At 40.3% G+C, this 17,109-nt stretch overlaps 1 protein-coding gene across 1 annotated transcript in view; it reads left to right on the top strand.

Annotated features, from left to right (window-relative positions):
* The window catches only part of LOC145408780 (organic cation transporter protein-like), a 55,282-nt gene that overhangs the window by 29,474 nt on the left and 8,699 nt on the right, over positions 1-17,109 (top strand). Inside the window, exons 7-11 of the mRNA XM_080279430.1 lie at positions 5,810-5,948; positions 8,839-8,950; positions 14,182-14,285; positions 14,537-14,691; positions 16,592-16,760. Coding sequence (XP_080135556.1) covers positions 5,810-5,948; positions 8,839-8,950; positions 14,182-14,285; positions 14,537-14,691; positions 16,592-16,760 — 679 coding nt within the window. The remainder of the gene's footprint in view (positions 1-5,809; positions 5,949-8,838; positions 8,951-14,181; positions 14,286-14,536; positions 14,692-16,591; positions 16,761-17,109) is intronic.

Genomic DNA, 17,109 nt, shown 5'->3' with positions numbered 1-17,109 from the left:
GAGCTGGACACACTTGACTTCCACCAATATCATTTCCAAGTAAGAAAGTTACACCTGACATTGGGAGTGTCTCAACCAACCCAACCATAACGGAACCATTAACAAAACCAGACTCTAAATTCACTCTGCACAGAGGGACAGAGAAGTAATTATTCCCTACACCTTGTAAGATTACAGTTTCATCAGAGGAATTAACATTAGAGCCTAGAACACTGGTCAGCATAAGGGATTGGCAAGCACCTGTATCACGATATATTTTAACTGATTTCCTGTCATTACTGTCCAGAGGACTGACAAAACCATCAGCCAGGAAATTAGCACATGAACTCTTGAGAGTGTCACCCACGTTACTGCTCAAAAGAGGAGCTCCATCATGAGAATTTAATTTACCCCTCAAAGCAGGTTCAGTTAACTCAGTTAAAGAATTCTGGGAACTCTCAAGAGTGGACACTAGACCAATTGACTGAATATTTAAAGACTCCCTTTTGTTCACATCACGCTGTCTCCTGAAACATCTCTCCGTAGTATGACCAAGCTTACTACAATAAGTACATTTACTTTTCTGAAATCTAGAGGTGAAGCTGGTATTTACTTCCTGAGAAACATCATCTTTATTCTCTTTCCTGTTACCTGTACTCTGAGTAGAGGCAACGTACTTACTCTCAGCTTTCCCTTTTTCTCTAGAATATCTCTTGTGAGTGAGAACATATTCATCAGCTAAAACTGCAGCATCAGACAAATTATCTATTCTTTTCTCATCAAGATATAGGCTTACATCTTTATAAATACACCTTTTAAAGTCCTCCAGCAAAATCATCTGCTTAAATTTGTCAAAATCAGAATCCACATTCTTAGAATTTAACCACTGCTCTAATAGATCTTCTTTGATTTTTGCATACTCAACATGGGATTGCTTATCTTGCTTGTAAGTTGTCCTAAATTTTACTCTATAGGCTTCAGGAACAAGCTCATAGGCCTTAAGAATCAAGCTCTTAACTACATCATAATTATCAGATTGATCCTGAGGCAAAGATGCATAAGTTACTTGAGCTTTACCGGTGAGAACAGTTTGAAGGAGTACTGGCCAATTCTGTTTGGGCCAATTAAAACCTGTAGCTACCCTCTCAAACAACTGAAAATACTTTGTTAAATCAGATTCATTAAAAGGAGGGACAAGTTTAACATTTTTAGCCACATCAAAATCATCAGAGCTAGATGATCCAGTTCCACATTGTTTCATGCGATACTCATGGTCTGCCTGAATCCTAGCAATTTCAACTTGTGCCTCAGCCTCCTTAGAACGGGCCTCCGCCTCCTTAGCCTTAGCCTCCTGGAGGGCTAGCTGTAACTTAGATAATTCAATCTGCGTTTGCTCATTTGGAGGAGTTACATTAAACAAGCTTTCATTAATTATGTCAACAATTTGATCTTTAGAATGATGAGAGCGAACAGCAATTCCCAATTGTTGAGCAACAAGCTTAAGTTCATTCTTTGTTCTGTTTTCTATATCACACACTGTTTGCACATTTGACAAAAATCCTTTGGCTTCATCAAGTGTAGTAATAGTAGACATAATTAATAAGTAACAGTCACAAAATATCAAACAATATCCTTATGATAATATCCTGAATATCCTGGCGAGGTCGCCAAAATTTATGTTACGGAACAGAGAAAGATAACGTACACTTTAAGTGAGAATACTAAGAGTCACTACTGTCCCGTAAAGTTCCAGGTTCAAAACAAAAGAGTTAGGTAAAATTACAAGTTAAAGTTTAATGCTCAAACTAACAACAGAACATTCAGGACTCATAAGGATAATGTAATGGCAAATAAACAGGTTAAATATATGGTTAACTGCAATAGCCTCTATTAACACGAAATTAGCAAGAGTAAATTTATCTAAGTCAGCCCTGATAAAATGAGATACCAGATAATACTCAGTGAATGCCAGATAAATTATTACAGATACAAACTATTATAAAAAATGACTGACATAAAACCCAACATTAATCAAAAACCTCACTAGGCCTAAGAATTAACCTTATGCTACACAGTACAAGAAAAAATACAACAGTTATACTCAAATTACACACAGCTGCTAGATGTTTGGAGATTTCTTGAGCACTCACAATAATAATATCTGTACAGGGGAGGACAGAGATGTGAACAAAATGAGGAGCAGATCTAAGTGGCAATGATGCAGAGACTGAGCTCATTATATAGGGGCCAGGAGAGCTTGATACAACTTGTAAGAAGGACGCGCAAATGAAGCCATGGGGACAAAAAGTTGAAAATCCCGCTCTGAATAACAGAGAGAACGACTTACTCTACTATAACGGTAGAAGGGGGGGACTGAGGCAGAACACGCTCGTGATCAAACATGCAGCATACTGTGCGTTAAAATTACACAAAGGATGATGTGTAAAGGCAAGGGTGATAAGTATGAATGTACTAGCTTTAGGGGTATAAGTCTGTTGAGTGTTGTAGGTAAGGTGTATGGTAGAGTGTTAATTATGAGAGTTAGAGAGGGTACAGAGGGAGTGATTAGTGATGAGCAGTGTGGCTTTAGGAGAGGGAGGGGATCCGTTGATCAGGTGTTTGCTGTGAGACAAGTGTGTGAAAAGTATTTAGCGAAAGGCAAGGATGTGTTTTGGGCATTTATGGATTTAGAGAAAGCGTATGATAGAATTGATAGGGAGGCTTTGTGGACTGTTTTAAGATTGTATGGACTTGATGGTAGGTTACTAAAAGGGGTGAAAAGTTTTTATGTAAATAGTAGAGCATGTGTAAGAGTGGGAAATGCTGTGAGTGATTGGTTTCCCGTGAGAGTGGGGCTGCGACAGGGATGTGTGATGTCACCTTGGTTGTTTAATATTTACATGGATGGTGTTGTAAGGGAGGTGAATGCAAGAGTTTTAGGTGGTCTGAGTCTGGTAAATGTTGATGGTGGAGATTGGAATCTGAAGCAGCTGCTGTTTGCAGATGATACTGCACTGGTGACTGATTCAGAGGAGAGATTGAGACAGTTGGTAGAGGAGTTTGGAAGGGTGTGTGAAAGGAGGAATTTGAAAGTAAATGAGAATAAGAGTAAAGTGATGAAGTGTACGAGGTTGATAGATGGTAGGGGGATGAATATAGTTTTGAATGGTGAGTTGCTTGAGGAGGTAGATTGTTTTAAATATCTAGGGTCACATGTTGCTGTGGATGGAAGAATAGATGCAGAAGTGAAGTTTAGAATAAATGAAGTAGGAAAGGTGCTGGGAGGAATGAAAAAAGTGTTTAAATGTCGTTCGCTTAGAATGGATGTAAAGAGAAGGCTGTATGAGGGTGTTGTGGTACCGACTGCATTATATGGGGCTGAAACATGGAATATGGGTGTAGCAGAGAGGAAAAGTTTGAATGTAATGGAGATGAGGTGTCTGAGGAGTATGTGTGGAGTGACGCGTATGGATCGGGTGCGAAATGATGAAGTGCGAAGGAGAACTGGAGTTGTTCAGGAGATGGCTGGTAGAGTTGAGCAGAGGGTGTTGCGATGGTTTGGGCATATGGAGAGAATGGATAATGAGCGATTGGTGAAAAAGATAACTAGATCTGATGTGAGAGGTGTAAGGCTGAGAGGAAGACCACGAATAGGATGGATGGATAGTGTGAAGAGAGCGCTGGATGCGAGAGGGATGTCTGTCGAGCAAGGAAGAGTGGCTGTGCGTGACAGAAATAAATGGAGAGAAATTGTGAATAAATAAGTGATGACGCAGCCCTGAGGGGATATTCTCCTGCATTTGGTCTGATCAGCTAGTCAGGTCAGGTGCGGGTAAGGGGATGGGTATGTTATGATGTGGCAGGGGTAAACCAGCTCTGCTGTCAGGCCCTGCTGCGGATGTCACTGATTGCATTGCGCAGTTGACCCTTGTGCGGTGTGGTGCGGTGAGGATCTGTCCGTTCTCCCCTTTGGGGCTAAGATGTGAATGAATGTGTTTAAATGGATGAGTAAATGGAGAGTGTGTCGTCCTGTCTCGGCTACCTCCCTTTCCTTGGGGGAAGCAGCCTAGGTATATAGATAGATATATATATATATATATATATATATATATATATATATATATATATATATATATATATATATTTGTGTGTGTGTGTGTGTTTGTGTGTGTTTGTGTGTGTGTGTGTGTGTGTGTGTGTGTGTGTAAATTCTTATAATTTTTTTTTTTTAATAATTTATCCTCTGTCATCCCAGTATAAACATTCGCCTGCAAACATTTCCAGTGTTATTCTGGTAATTGTTCATCTCAAACTAGTCTAGGGTAGTGTGTAATCATCATCATCATCATCATCATCATCATCATGATAATCTATATGATTGACTAACAGACTTTTCGTTTTCCATTAGACAGAATGACATAGAAAGTCCTAATTATAAGATCAGTCTCTATCATTCCTATCGAACATTACAAAACGAAGGCAAAGATGCATTCCATTGACAGTAAACATGTGTTATATATGCAGTAAAGTAGACAGACTCAGAAAACAGTGTGATACCATACAAACAACATACGTTTTTGCACTTTGAGAGTGTGTTGGACGCACTATCATTGGCTATTGATACTGTGACGTAAGCAACTCTCCAAACCCTCCCCCCCCCGGCCACCCTCCCTCCCACTCAACAGTTACCAGACATGTTGGGTCTGGCTGCAGCTTCGTGACTATTCGTCGACCACCAATGCTCCGAACAGTGGGTAATGCGGAACTTTTCCTGACTGTACAAATCTAAACTGGCGTCTAGGGTGTGGCGCGACCCTCTGTACAGTGTGTAATGTTTCCCAAACTCGCGATGTGAAACGGCTGTTATATATGTAAAAGGCATCACAAATAAGATAAACATGCATGAATACACTGTTAACGTGTGTATTATAATATATGAAAGAACAGTAAACTTATTATGCATGAAATATTTATACGGCAAATACAGAAACGTGGCATAAATATTTTACAGTGTTGAAAAAAGAAATGTAGTCACTTTTATTGGCTTTTACCGTATTTCTGGGGTGGGTAATAATGTCACAATTAGGATTATAAGATAATGTGCAGGAATATAAGTAAAAATATGCCAATTTCTTAGTAAAAGAAAAAATAATACATTAAACCCTCGTGAGCGGCAACACTCACACAGACCCAGACTATCCCGGCCAGAGCCTCCTCGCTTCATTTTTCTTTGTGTCCTTAACCCCTGGGTGGTGTGGCATAATGTCAAATTTACACTATGTACAATATAATGTAAAAGAAAATAACCAAAATGTATCCTAAAACACCATAAATGAGAGAGAGAGAGAGAGAGAGAGGGGGGGGGAGGCAGGCCAGGGGAGGTGTTGAGGATGAAGGAAGGGAGGGAAGGAAAGAGGGAGAGAGTGATTGAATGAAAAATCATGGCGCCGCACCAGCGAGGTCATCTGGCGACAAATGTAAAACAGTAATAAATATTTTTAAATATAACTAGATATAATAAAAAAATACAGAAATGAAAGCATAAGTTTATATGTCACTCATAAAAGAAACAAAATTCTCCAGGGTGACGCACATCAACCTCAGGAGAGAGAGAGAGAGAGAGAGAGAGAGAGAGAGAGGGGGGGGGGGCATCGCGCGTATGGAAAACGTGGCAACACTGTACAGAGCAGTTTAGATTTGTCATACCATAGCACCTGCTCTTAACTACACCTACTTATCATATTTTTATCTACCTTATTTTTTTTTTTATCTTATTTATCCATATGCATTCCCTCATTATTTACGTGTTTCCCTTCGTCTTTAATCCCAGGGCAAATGCACCTCGTCTCCAACGTCCTGTCCATTGCCTTCGTAGCCCCTGCTCTCAACCACACCTGCGTACCACCCAATAATGGATACACGCTCACCTCTACCACCTTTAACCCCTCCGGCAGCAATACCACCACCGTGTATGTGCTTCCAGGCATGAGTAGATAAGATAGATAGATAGACAGACAGAAGGACAGATTGAATAGATAAGGAAAACAGAGGATACACACTCACCTTTTCCACCGTCAACCTTTCCGGCACCAACATTACCACCAGCGTGTATGTATTTTCCGGGCATGAGTAAACAGATAAGTAGACAGTTAAGCAGTAGATAGGTCGATAGGTAGACAGACAGATAAGAGATAAGAATGTGGATACACGGTCACCAGAACCACCTTCAACCCCGCCGGCACAATATTACCACCGTGTACCTATGTTCATGGAAGAGAGAAGAATAAACAGATAGACGGATAGACAGACAGCCAGGCAGATAGATAGATAGATAGATAGATAAAGACAGGTAGACAGATAGATAGGTACAAGATACCTCAACTACAGCTAACTACAAACATCGAGCCATAGAAATGGAATAGGTATTATAACCTACACGTGACAGATAAGACACAGATAGGGCAAAAAGGGAGGGACAGACAGAGGAAGGTTATTTCTCCTTAGATACCAGACAGATAAGACACAGACAGGTTAATAAAAGGAAGGATGGACAAAGGAGTGAGAATTTTAACTTCCAGATATGACGATAGGATAATAGAGGTAGGGACAGACAGAGAAATGCATATTATAACTTGGAGATGTGAGAGATAAGACAGAGATACTTAAATTAACCCTTTCCCTACGAGGTTGTATTATTTAAATTATTCTTCCTTCCACCAGACAATAATCTTTAATGAAGGGGAGACATCCAGCAGTGAAGGGGGTAATGAAGGCTGTATCTAACGCATCCAGGTCGAAAAGTCTCCCGTAAGGTCTGGTGGAAATAGTAAGAACAACTAAGCAAGATGTTCCTGGATTCAAAGGGTTAACTCCTCCCTGATATTGATTACGGGGTCCTAACGTTACCTTATTTGACCTCTGCCTCGACATTATTCAACCCCCCCTTCCCTCATCCCCACTTCCACTGCACCCCCTTCCCTACTCCCACTGCCATCCCATCACCCACTCCCACTGCATCCCCATCCCCCATTCCACACCACGCCAAATTCCGTTCTACTCTACCCCGTCCCCACTTCACCCTACACCTACCCCAACTCCATCCCCACCCTAATCCCCACTCCACCTTACCCGATTCCCATTCCACCCTACTCCAGCTCTACCCAACCCTGACCCTCACTCCACCCCACCCACACCTCCTCTCCTCTCCGGTCACAGGGTCTAAAATGGGGGATAGTAATACATGCAGACAGGAAGAGTTGATGAAGTCGCTGGGAAGTCAGGGATGCTTTAATAAATATTGTAAGCGAACTTATCATGGAAATATAGTCGCACCATCCGTAAAAAAGGATGCTCTAGTAAGCTGGCTCATTTAATAATTTCATACTTTGAGGGTGTGTATTGGCGACCATCTTTGTGTGTCACTTGACTATATTATGAAAATCTCAAAGACTAACCTAAAGATACACATTGTAAAGCTGTATCTCGATTAAGTACTTTTTCAATAATCTATTTACCCACTATATGATTCCATGTAACCATTCAGCTAAGAGATCCCTAGGTTATACACATGCACACATGCATACATACATTCATATACGTACATATTTACATACATACATACATACATCACTTACACAATTTCAACTCCGATGTATGTACAGTAAATCATTCATCGTTGACCTGCCAACAATAAAAATTTTTTGTGTTTTCTGTTTTGTGAAGACCAGTGCAGACGTGTGAATTATTAATTTTGATCGCGCTGTATAAGGCTTTAAAAAGTCTACCTCCTTGTTCCCACAGACACCCCTCGATCTCTTAAGGCTGTCCTCTCACTTCCCTATTTTTTTTTTTTTTTTATACCTTTGATACCCATACTGCTTCCTCTCTCTCTCTCTCTCTCTCTCTCTCTCTCTCTCTCTCTCTCTCTCTCTCTCTCTCTCTCTCTCTTTTCCTTGAAGCTTATCGAACATGTACAGCGTACGATACTTCTGTCCATTTTTCCTGCAACTTGTTTTCCTTCTTTTGTACATCCTCTTCTTTCTCTTTCGCTTATGTCATTTTATTATTCTCTGTCATCAACGTATTTTCTTTGTATATATTTCCCCTGATATTATGTTCCAAACATTCCAACGCCTCCCCCTTCCCACCCCATTTCTTCTCTGTCTCTAACATTCTACTTTCTTCTTTCTCTTAAAATCGAGTAACGTATCCTTTGTTTTCAACTTTTGATTCCTTCATGCTGATGACGTTTTTGAATATCTGCAGCTATTTGGAAATTCTGTATTGCTTCAGAGAACACATTAGTCTTGGTGGGATTAATGATGGTTGTATGTTTTCACAAGCCACTCCACGGCTGAATATAATCGACATGAAGCTTAGAATTATCTTAATGAAGCGTCACTGTAGTAACAGGAATATATTTTTCTCTAATGCCCCGCTTTTTGTCTGTTTCTCCCATTATTAAGGGATTTCAGCAAGAATGGGATTTATGGCTATTTCTCGAAATGTATACACACCTGAGAGTACTTCACAACACCTAGAATTCTTCAATAATAGTTTGAGTGCTGATGGTATGTCTCAGAGAAAGAAGAGCAACCAAAAAGAAAAAGAGAAAAAGACTCAAGTCATCGTATTTCAGGGATCAAATAAATGATAGTCCTCTGTGAACTCTTTACCTATCTCCTGTAGCTGCCGAGATACTAAAGGTTGTAGTTGGCTTAATTAGGGACTCTCTAACTCTTCTTACATGGTGTCTGAAGGCTGTATAGCCCTTTGGTTCACCTTGATAAATACATCTTGATAAATTATACTAAAGCTTATGGCAGTACAGATAGCCTAAATGCAACTCTGCCATTTCAGAAACAACTGCCACTACTACACGAATAACACTGAAGAAGGCGGGTTTGAGGAGAAGGCCTGCAGTGACTGGATATACGACAACTCCACCTACACCCTCACCCTCACCTCCCAGGTACTACACACTCTTCTTCATTACACATTAAACGTGTCCATGATAATCTCCGTGTATACTGGATATAGTTATTGTGATTCAGTAGCCAAGAGTTTTCTTCCTTGTGCTAATGCAGGCGTATACATATATGGCAGACATTGACAGCATTTATTTCATTCGCAACTTGTTACTGTTGTACAGTCAAAGACAGAGCTTATTTATTGTTGTACGGTTCCACTATGTCTACTTTATACATAAGGTATGTACATTACTTTCTCCTTGAAGCATCGTACTAGAGAATCACCTATGGCCAGAAAAACATACTGATCCTTCCTCAGCCAATGAAATATTAGCCAAAAGAGGTAAGTTGGTAGCAGCAGAGGTGAAATCTTCGGAGATCGTTCGTACCTGATGTACATAAATATGACAGATTCATACTGCTGTAGAGGATAACGCATAAATTTTCAATATTAGCTACTTCGTTTCGAGAAACTTGTCTTGGGAATGCCACTGAACTTATGTACTAACAGTGCTGCATGTTCATGAAATTTCATTATATATATATATATATATATATATATATATATATATATATATATATATATATATATATATATTCTATTCCCCCCTGGGGAAGGGGGGATAGAATACTTCCCCAGTATTCCCTGCTTGTCGTAAGAGGCGACTAAAAGGGACACTTTTATCTACATTCTTTCATTTAGTTAATTTCCTCTCTCCACTGTCTGGTTCCTGCGAGTCACTGGCATTGGCTCCAGGGTAAAATATTTTTCTGCCTAAGAAATCTTGATGAACTCTGGTGACGAAGCAATGGCCCTCAGTCCCGTGCAGCCCTTAAGTGGGCAGGGGGTGCTTAGAATCCCACGGTGTAAAAATAAGTTTATACATCCAAAAAGTACCTTAAGAATGGGAAACTGGAATGTTCGATCTCTCAATCAGGCTGGTAAAATGGAAGAACTCATTTCAGTGTTCAAGGAATACAAGATGGATATTTGTGCTCTTACAGAAACGAGATTGCTTGGAGCTGATAAAATGAATTTGGAAGATGGTATTACTATGTTGGTTTCTGGTAGGAGTGACGGAAATCATTACCAAGGAGTAGGCTTACTGCTGAGTAGAGATGGTTGTAAGGCAGTATGTGAGTTTGAACCAATTAATGAGCGCTAGCTTTATGCTCGTTTAAAATCTAACCATGGTAATATCAGTATGGTTGTAGGGGCCGCTGATGAAATGAAGGATGACTTTTACCAGAAGCTGCAGGATGTAGTGAATAGAGTGGCAAGAATTGATGTGTTAGTTTGCATTGGTGATTTTAATGCGATTGTTGGCAGTAGTAGGGATGGCTTTGAAGATTGTATGGGTAAGGAAGGTGTTGGTATAAGGAACGAAAATGGGGTGCGACTTGGAAGCTTTTGTTTGGCAAATGACCTTATAATTGGTGGAACTATCTTTGAGCATAGAAAAATACATAAGACTACTTGGATTTCACCATGTGGTAAATATTGTAACCAGATTGACCACACTGCAATTAGCAGAAGGCATAGGAGTTATTTGCAAGATGTTTGCGTAAGAAGGGGGGCAGATATAGGTAGTGATCATCAACTTGTTGTGTCAAGGATTAAAATAAAACTTAAGAGAAACGTTAATGGTAATTGTACAGGTGGTAATAATTATGATCTGGATGAGCTGAGAAGTGATGAGAGCACGAGGGAAAAGTTTCGGTGGGAATGTAGGAGTAGGTTTCTAGTCCTGCAGACTTTGATGGAATCTGAAGACAATGATATTAATCAAATGTGGAGAGAGGCGAAAGAGGTTTTGCATGAGAGTGCTAAGGTTACTATTAAGAAAAAGGGAAAAGCGAGAAGGAAAAAGTGGATGTCAGATGAAACATGGAATGCAATTCAGAAAAGGAAAGAGGCTAAGTTAAGAAGTGAAGAACAACATGTTGATGGCCAGGTAGTTGAAGTACTTAGAGCAAAGTACTGGAGTTTACATTCTGAAGTAAAAAGACTCGTTAGACGTGATAAGAGGAGACTATATGATGAAAAGGCGACAGAGACAGAAATTAAATTAAGTAAAAATGACTGTCAGAGCACAAGAGCAGCGTATCAGGCCATAAAGGAGTTAACTGGGACTGAAAAGAGAAGGAAGGAAATACCTGTACGAGATAGAAATGGTAATTTGATGACTAAAGATTTGGATATAAAAGGAAGGTCGAAAGAGCACTTTGAATCTATTCTAAATAGACCAATCCCAGCTGAAGAGGACATTTTGCCAGCCGAGAGAGATTTGCAGATAGAAACAGGGGATATAACTTTGGAAGAGGTAGCAAAATCTATAAAGGAGTTAAAGAATTTTAAGGCCCCAGGAGAGGATGGAATATTCCCTGAAATGCTTAAGGTGGAAAATGACGAGTTGATGAATGCGCTTTTGAAACTTTTTAATGTGGCTTGGGATAAAGGTGGAATTCCAGAAGAGTGGAAAAATGGAGTGATTATAAAAATACCAAAAAAGGGAGATTTAAGTGTGTGTGGCAATTGGAGGGGGATAACTTTGACACCTGTAGTTGCAAAATTCTATTCCAAAATCTTGATGAACAGAATAGAGCCAGTAATTGATAAAATTTTAAGAGAAGAACAAGCGGGATTTAGAAAAGGTCGAGGTTGTAATGATCAGATTGTTATTGTAAGGCATCTAACGCAACAAGCTAATGAGATGAAAATGCCACTTAGTATGTGTTTTGTGGATTTTGAAAAGGCGTTTGATAGTGTTTCACGTGGAGCTATGATGAAAATTATGAGATTCTATGGTATACCAGAAAAGTTTGTAAATATTATTAGAAGCCTGCATGAAGGTACTTTTTGTAAGCTAATGGTGGGTGGTTCTTTGAGTGATCCATTTCAAGTTAGGTCAGGAGTGATTCAAGGAGGAGTTCTTTCGCCATTGTTGTTTGTTTTGGTTATGGATTATGTTATGAAAAAGGTTGTAAGGAGAACAGGTGCAGGAATTAACTGGAAAGAAAATAAGAAGCTGATGGATTTGGACTATGCTGATGATATTGTACTGATTTGCGGAAGTATTTACGAGATGCAGAGGGTGCTTGATTGTCTGGTGGAGGAAGGAGAAAAAGTGGGATTGGTAATAAATTGTGGAAAGACTGAAATTATTAATATGAATGTGGAGAACCAAATCGATTGTGTAATTGGGAATAATGTGGTGAAGAATGTAGAAAACTTTAAATATCTGGGAACGATTGTATCATCTAATGGATCATTAAACAATGAAATTGAGGAGAGGATTAGACAGGCTTGGCGAGCTGTTGGAATGTTGAAATCTGTTTGGAATAATAATATGCTTTCGGTACATACTAAAGTGAAAATTTACAAGTCTATGGTTAGACCAATTTTAATTTACGGGCATGAGTCATGGTACAGTACAATTGCAACAGATCAGAAAGTATTAGGATTTGAGAATAAAATACTGAGAAGGATTCTTGGGGTAAAGTGTCAAGACAGAGTTACAAATGCAATAGTAAGGGATATTACGAGATTGGAACCAGTTAATGAATATGTGAGACTGTCTCGCTGGAAGTGGCTGGGGCACATATACAGAAAAGAAGGTAGTTTAATACAAGATGTGCCAGAGTGGACTGCTAGAGGAAGAAGAGGTAGAGGTAGGCCGAGGGAAACCTGGTTGAGGACAATGAAAAAAAGAAGCAGGAGAGGAGTGTTGGTTGGACCTGAAGGCGATGGCAAGAGACAAATATTGGTGGAGAGAGTTCATTGAGGCCCTATGCATTCTGTGGGGTGCCACAGGAAATGATATATATATATATATATATATATATATATATATATATAAGCAACGCAATGCTGTTGCAACCTTCCAGCTGAAGAAGCACATACCCCCCATCTCCCTGCACACCTAAGTACATAACTGCCCTTACCTTCCCCCGCCTTACAAATAGGCATTATAACTTTAAAATTTCAGTAGTTTCTCCATGATAATAATGAAGTTATGAGCAGCTCTGATGAAATTATGACTCGTGCTTTTTTTTTTTTCATTTAGGCAGCCATTTTTTATGATTACATAATAGGTTCAGTCATGAAACTTCACACGTACCTGGATATTCATATACTCACTTATCATAAACAATTTCTGCCTCCTAAGTGTAATAGTTGCAAAGTTTTAATAGAAATATGCATTGGGCCCTTCAGATTCCTTGCACAGGTCGCATTGAAATATCTGAGAATTACGTATGTTTTCTTTTTCATTAAAAAAAATAAAAAACTACTTAAGATGCAGCATTCTATCTATTAAAAGCATAACTTCACTGTAAGACAAATAACTATGTGAAATTTCATGACTCTATAGCGAATACTTTCTGAGTTCTGGCCCAGAATCAAAATCTCTACACCACCTATTGTTGTTGGTCCCAGTGATAACAGTACACTCCTCTGACTTCGTCAGGTGGAGGGTAAAAATGCATTGGACCTTTCAGATTTCTCGCACATGTCGCATTGAAATCTAAGATTTTTTTCTCTTCATTATAAAAAAAAAAAAACCTACTTAAGACTCAGCATCTACCCATCAAAAGGCACCAGTTCACTATAAGACACATATCTATGTGATATTTCACTACTCTATGGTGAATACTTTCTGAGTTCTGGCCCGGAAAGGAAATCTCTATGCCACCTATTGTTGTTCATCTCAGTGATAGCAATAGCCTCTGACTTCATCAAAAGAAGGGTAAAATTGTATATACAGAGTGGTCCATAAGTGGCACTCCACTAGAGACCAAATGGTGGTATCTTATGTAATGTGGGGACGGCTTAGTCTGTTAGTGTGGGCGTGGGTGTGACAGTGGGAGGAGGATATGAATAAATGATGCAGGGTAGACAGTTAAAATTCAGACTTAAACGTACCTGCAACACAAGAGAAATAGCCCGGTAGACCGAAAAAGAAGCTATATATACGGACCACTCTGTATATATACGGTATAAATAACGTACAGTACAGTGGATTTGTGGTGCTGGAGAGGGACTCCTTCAGCTGTCAGCACCGATATAGCTGCTTATACAAACGTACCCCAGCTTCCTCCCTACCCCTTGCAAGGGGGATTGCGGACTGCAGAAGGGCAGCCTTAACCTGCAGTCCACTGGGTTTACATTCACATGAGTCTGGGGATGCAGCTACTAATACTATAGGTGATTTGTGTTCCGCTCTTATGTCAGTACGATCTGGTGTGCTCCAGGGAGTACATCCGCGCCACCTACCAGAGCCTCTACATGTTTGGCACCTTCGTCGGGGCGCCCATCAACGGCCTCACGTCAGACAGGTTAGCTCACGGTTCCACGTGAAGCTTTACTTATTTAGATGCATCCAACAGCGTTTCTGTGTTTTCATTAGCTGACTTAAGAATTCCAAAAAAAAAAAAAAAAAAAGTGATCCAGTATGCCCATGCACACGTTGTTTCGGACAAGCAAGAATGTAGATCTTCTTCATTTTTTTCTCTTTTTCTTCTCCTTATGGGTATAGGGAAAAAAAAAAAATCCTGTTCGTCTTCCTGTTCTTCTTCTTTACACACAGGTTCGGGCGGAAAACAACGCTAAGCCTGGGGGTACTGACGTATTTCTTGATCGCCATATCCAGCTGTTGGCTCACCTCCCTCCCGGCCATCCTCACCTTCCGTTTCATCCTCGGTTTCATCCATCCTGCCATCCTTCAGACTGGCTATTTCCTCGGTTAGTCCGTATCTCCAGTACGTTATTTATCTATTAGAAATCCTAGAACCAGTTTATTGCCATCATAACCCCTTCACTGCTTTGACGTATTTGATTATTTGTCTTCCTATCTCCAGACAAATTTACTGGACTTGGAGGAGACTTTTGGAACTGAAATGGTAAAACACACACACACACTCACACACACACACACACACACACACACACACACACACACACACACACACACACACACACACACACACACACACACACACACACACACACACACACCGCTCGCTGGCTCAGTGGTAACGTTCTCGCTCGCCATCTGGTGGACGGGAGTTCGCGCCTCGCTCAGGTTGCGAAAAGTTTCACTGGCGAAGTGGGTGGTTACTGTCCCCCCTTGAGCAAGGGACGGGTGTGTGCGTGTGTGACGGTCACAGCCTTGCCCTTAGATCGGATTATATGAGCTCTCAGCTCCCTTCCGGGAGGGTAAAAGCTGACGATCACGACCATCAAGTGATCCTGACCGACCCAGTGAATTACACACACACACACACACACACACACACACACACACACACACACACAAGTAGAATCCAATAACGTCTACACAACGAGGGGTCTTTCTGAAGCTAAACAGTCTAATAAAAAAATAAACAGGGTCATCGGAGTGAAGTGGCTAAAAAAAGTTCACACTTCTAAATTACTTACATTGGGTTAACAGCCTTGCTTAGATCATTATCCTCTTTTCAGCTATTAATACTTTAGTAATGTGTTTCTTGATCACCAGTGCTCTGTATAGCACTAGAGGTATGTGTAAGTCCAAGTACAGGTCCCAGATTGCAGATCCAGAAAGGTGAGACATATTCCATCATCATTATGTGCTCTAAAAATTATCATGAAAATAGATAAAATAAATAAATAAACAAATGAAATAATAATAATAATAATAATAATAATGATAATAATATAATAATAATCTATCTATCTATTGCCAGACGCCTTACTCTCTTATACGGGGTGGCCACAAACAAATCGCCTCCACGTCACACTGTCCCCCGCCATTTCACTGCAACGCTCCCAATTCATACACCCCTCTCTCATATACCTCTCCAATCCATCCCTCCATCTCAACCTTGGCCTTCCCCTCCCTCTTTCCCCCCTCCATCTCACTCACATACACTCTCCTCGTCGGTCTCTTACTCTCCATCCTCTCCATATAACCAAAGCACAGCAGTGTGTTTCTCCTAATGCATCTTATCACATCCACATCCACACCACAACGCTCCTTCACATCCTTATTTGTCAGCCTGTCTCTCTATGTGACTCCACAGGCTCCTCTCAAATTACTCATTTCCACTGCTCTCACTCTTGATTTGTGTCCCTCCAGCGACGTCCAAGTTTCACTTCCATACGACAGAGTTGGTATCACAATACTGTCATGTAATAACTTTTTCACTTCCATGCTCACTTCCCTGTATCTTATCACTGCCTTCAAGGAACCAGCAACCTTTCTTCCTTGTTGTACCCTTTCAAGCACTTCACCCTCCAAACTTCCATCCTTACTCATCACACTATCCAAGTACTTAATAATAATAATAATAATAATAATAATAATAATAATAATAATAATAATAATAGGGGTTATCTACACTTCCACGCACTCAATTTTAACAATACGTACAGCCATGAGCAAAAGTTCGTTGACGCTTCTCTGACGTGTGAGGCAAGGGAAGGTGTTACATGAATTATTTTGATGTGAGAGCAAAATGAAACAGAGAATGGAAGAAGGAAAGAAGCTCTCTATCGTTTGGGGAGGAATGAGAAATTTGGAAGGCAAAAGACAATGTTGGCAGGGGAGTGAAGGAGACTATTTGCTCCTGGTTGCATCTTAACCCCTCGTACTTTTGTACAGCGCTGGAGGTATGCGAACCCAAATACCGGTCTATCCTGGGCGTGCTGACGTGTTTGCCGTGGGCGATCGGCACTATGATTTGGGGCGGAGTGGCCTACCTCATCAGGGACTGGCGATGGCTCCAACTGGCAGTCAACATACCCGGCCTTCTCATCGTCCCGATTCTCGTGTACGTTTTTTTTTTTCTTTCTTTCTTTATGAGTCAAATTTTCTTCTAGCCTTCATTAGGGTTTAAGCTTTGCCATGTATTAAGTTACTCGCCTTCTTAGCGTCCTATACTCGATTTAGTTCAAGATTCAATTAGGAATTAGCTTTTGACACGCTTTTAGTTTTTACCTTTTTTTTCCCCTTGATTCAGTTAAGCCTTTGGCAATGTATTAAGCCTCTAGCTGGGTATAAATATACTTTAGATTCGGCCTTGGTTTAACATTTGGCACGTATTTAGTTTTAGTTGAGCATACATATTTCAGAATTCGTTAGGTTTTAGTTCTTCGCATACTCGTATATTGTCTAGTTGG

Source organism: Coenobita brevimanus, chromosome 78 (assembly GCF_032717465.1).
Source record: "Coenobita brevimanus isolate Jiangsu-jjx chromosome 78, ASM3271746v2, whole genome shotgun sequence".
Lineage (NCBI taxonomy): Eukaryota > Metazoa > Arthropoda > Malacostraca > Decapoda > Coenobitidae > Coenobita > Coenobita brevimanus.
This window is presented reverse-complemented; position numbering and strand designations above follow the sequence as displayed.